Raw genomic sequence first — 2,500 nt, 5'->3', positions numbered from 1 at the left:
AAGATGTATAGGGGCCGAAGGGGGGAGGATGGGAATGGGGAAAGGACGGGATGGAGAGGATGAGAGGGTAGAAAAAAAAGGAGGAGGAAAATTGGTGGGATTGAGAGAGGAGGAAAAGAAGGAAGATGGGAGGAATGAAGAAGATGAGAGGGAAGATAAATGGTATTGAGGAGGACTGAATGGGGAGGATGGGAAGAAGGAAGGGAAGTGGGAGGAAGAAGAGGAAAGGGGAATTAGGAGGCTGCAATGAAAATGGGCGAAGGGGAGAAGATAAGAAGGGTGATGGGGTGGAGGGGGAGAAGAAAATGGGAGGGGGAGGTGGGGAGGGTAATGGAATGACCATGTCTAAGAAAGCGAGATGGGGGGGTGAAGAAGGAGAGAGAAATAGATAAACAGAGACCGCGCGAGAGAGAGAGAGAGAGAGAGAGAGAGAGAGAGAGAGAGAGAGAGAGAGAGAGAGAGAGAGAGAGAGAGAGAGAGAGAGAGAGAGAGAGAGAGAGAGAGAGAGAGAGAGAGAGAGAGAGAGAGAGAGAGAGAGAGAGAGAGAGAGAGAGAGAGAGAGAGAGAGAGAGAGAGAGAGAGAGAGAGAGAGAGAGAAGATATAGATAGATAGATAGATAGATAGAGAGAGAGAGAGAGAGGAAAGAAAGAGAAGGGGGGGGGGGGGGGAAGACAGACAGAGACAGACACAAGGACAAAGAAAGAGAAAGTCGGGCATACAGTCAGAGAGAGCAAGCCAGACAGACTGATTTTTTGTTTTTCCCAAAAGGTAAAACATGTATAAAGAACACATTCAACAGTCAACAGGGTAAACATGAAACATACAAGCCATAACCTACAAAAAATGCAACAGACCCTTGACTTGTTCCATGTGGATATTGCCTCTAGGCCCCTTGGGTGTTCTCTCCCTCCTCCTCCCTCTCCCTCTCCCTCTCCCTTACTCCTCCTCTTCTCCCTTCTCCCTTTCTCTCTCTTCATCTCTTCTTCCTTTTCCCTTTCTCGATTTTCTTCTCTTCTCCCTTTTTTCTTTCTCTCTTTTCTTATCTCTTCTTCTGTCTCTAGGTATTTGGGTATTCTCCCCCATTCTCCATCTTCCCCCTTTCCTCTTCTCCCTTCCCTCTTCGGATGTTTATCTTCCTTTTTCTATTTTTTTCGGTTCTTCCCATTTATTTCTTCGACATTTCCTCTCCTTCCTACTTCTCTTTATTTTCCATTCTTACCCTCATCCCCATCATCCCTACTTTTTTTTCGCCCCTCCTTCTCTTTATTCATACCTTCCCTTTCTCTCCTCCTCCACCTCTCTCTCCTTCCACTTTCCTCCTCCTTCTCCCTCTTCCTCCACTCTCCTCCTTCCCTCTTCCTCCTTCTACCTTCTTCTCCTTTTTTTTTTTCTATTGCCTCTCTACCTCTCCTCCCCCCTCCTTCCATTCTTCTCCTCTCCCTCCTTCCACTTTCCACCTCCTTCTCCCTCTCCCTCCACTCTCCTCCTTCCCTCCTCCTCCTTCTACCTTCTTCCCCCTCTTTTTCTATTGCCTCTCTACCTCTCCTCCCCCCTCCTTCCAGTCTTCTCCTCTCCCTCCTTCCACACCCCTCCTCCCCTCCTCCTCCTTCCACCGTTCCTTCTTTCTCCACTACCTCTCTTCCTCCCCTCCCCACGTCCCCCCTGCTCCCCCTTACCCAGCATAGAGCCAAGTAAGACAACAAATATCAGGTTTTGGCATCCAGCCCCCTAGGGGAAACCGGAAGAGATTTAGGAAAAAGAAAATTGTTTGTGTCAGATACCCGCTTTTGCAGCATATTCTGCAAGTGGATTTACTGTCTCGCAACGGGCTAGAACAACAACTCAGGAGGTTGGCAGGATGAAAATAAAACATAACGACACAATTGATATCTGGAAAATCTATATTGTTCGTACTCTGCAACAGTAGAAGTACCAGTTGCATGTAAAATGAACTGCCTCGTCGTGTAAGATAAAGCCCAATGTATTATTCAAAAGGCACACGATTTCTAGAGTGTATTCATACAACCTTGAACTTTTTAGAATGCTATAATATTGGTGACCTTTAGAACTAAAAGTAACATTAGGTTTGATGATCGTATCTGTGGGAGTATCGGGAAGGGAGAAGGAAAGAGGAGAGAGAGAGAATGAGAGAGAGAGAGAGAGAGAGAGAGAGAGAGAGAGAGAGAGAGAGAGAGAGAGAGAGAGAGAGAGAGAGAGAGAGAGAGAGAGAGAGAGACAGGCAGACAGACAAAAAAAAAAAAAAAAAAAAAAAAAAAAAAAACAGCGACAGACAGACAGACAAGACAGAAAGATAGGGAACATTCACGAACTATTAGACCAACAGCCCATCATCATACACATACAAACAAACTATAAGACAAACATACCATTAGACAGACAGACATTTAATTCTTTAACAAGAAAACGAACAGCAAAACGCAGAGTCACCTTGCTGGTAATTCGCTGAGACCAGGTGAAGCGAAGCGACGATAGTGAGTC

The 2,500-nt window shown here is 46.0% G+C and overlaps 1 protein-coding gene across 1 annotated transcript in view; it reads right to left on the bottom strand.

Annotated features, from left to right (window-relative positions):
- The window catches only part of LOC125047141 (putative carbonic anhydrase-like protein 1), an 89,791-nt gene that overhangs the window by 51,887 nt on the left and 35,404 nt on the right, over positions 1-2,500 (bottom strand). The window contains exon 2 of the mRNA XM_047645257.1: positions 2,450-2,500. This exon is cut by the window's right edge and continues 41 nt beyond it. Within this exon, the coding sequence (XP_047501213.1) occupies positions 2,450-2,500 (51 nt within the window). The remainder of the gene's footprint in view (positions 1-2,449) is intronic.

The sequence above is a fragment of the Penaeus chinensis genome, chromosome 40 (assembly GCF_019202785.1).
Source record: "Penaeus chinensis breed Huanghai No. 1 chromosome 40, ASM1920278v2, whole genome shotgun sequence".
Lineage (NCBI taxonomy): Eukaryota > Metazoa > Arthropoda > Malacostraca > Decapoda > Penaeidae > Penaeus > Penaeus chinensis.
This window is presented reverse-complemented; position numbering and strand designations above follow the sequence as displayed.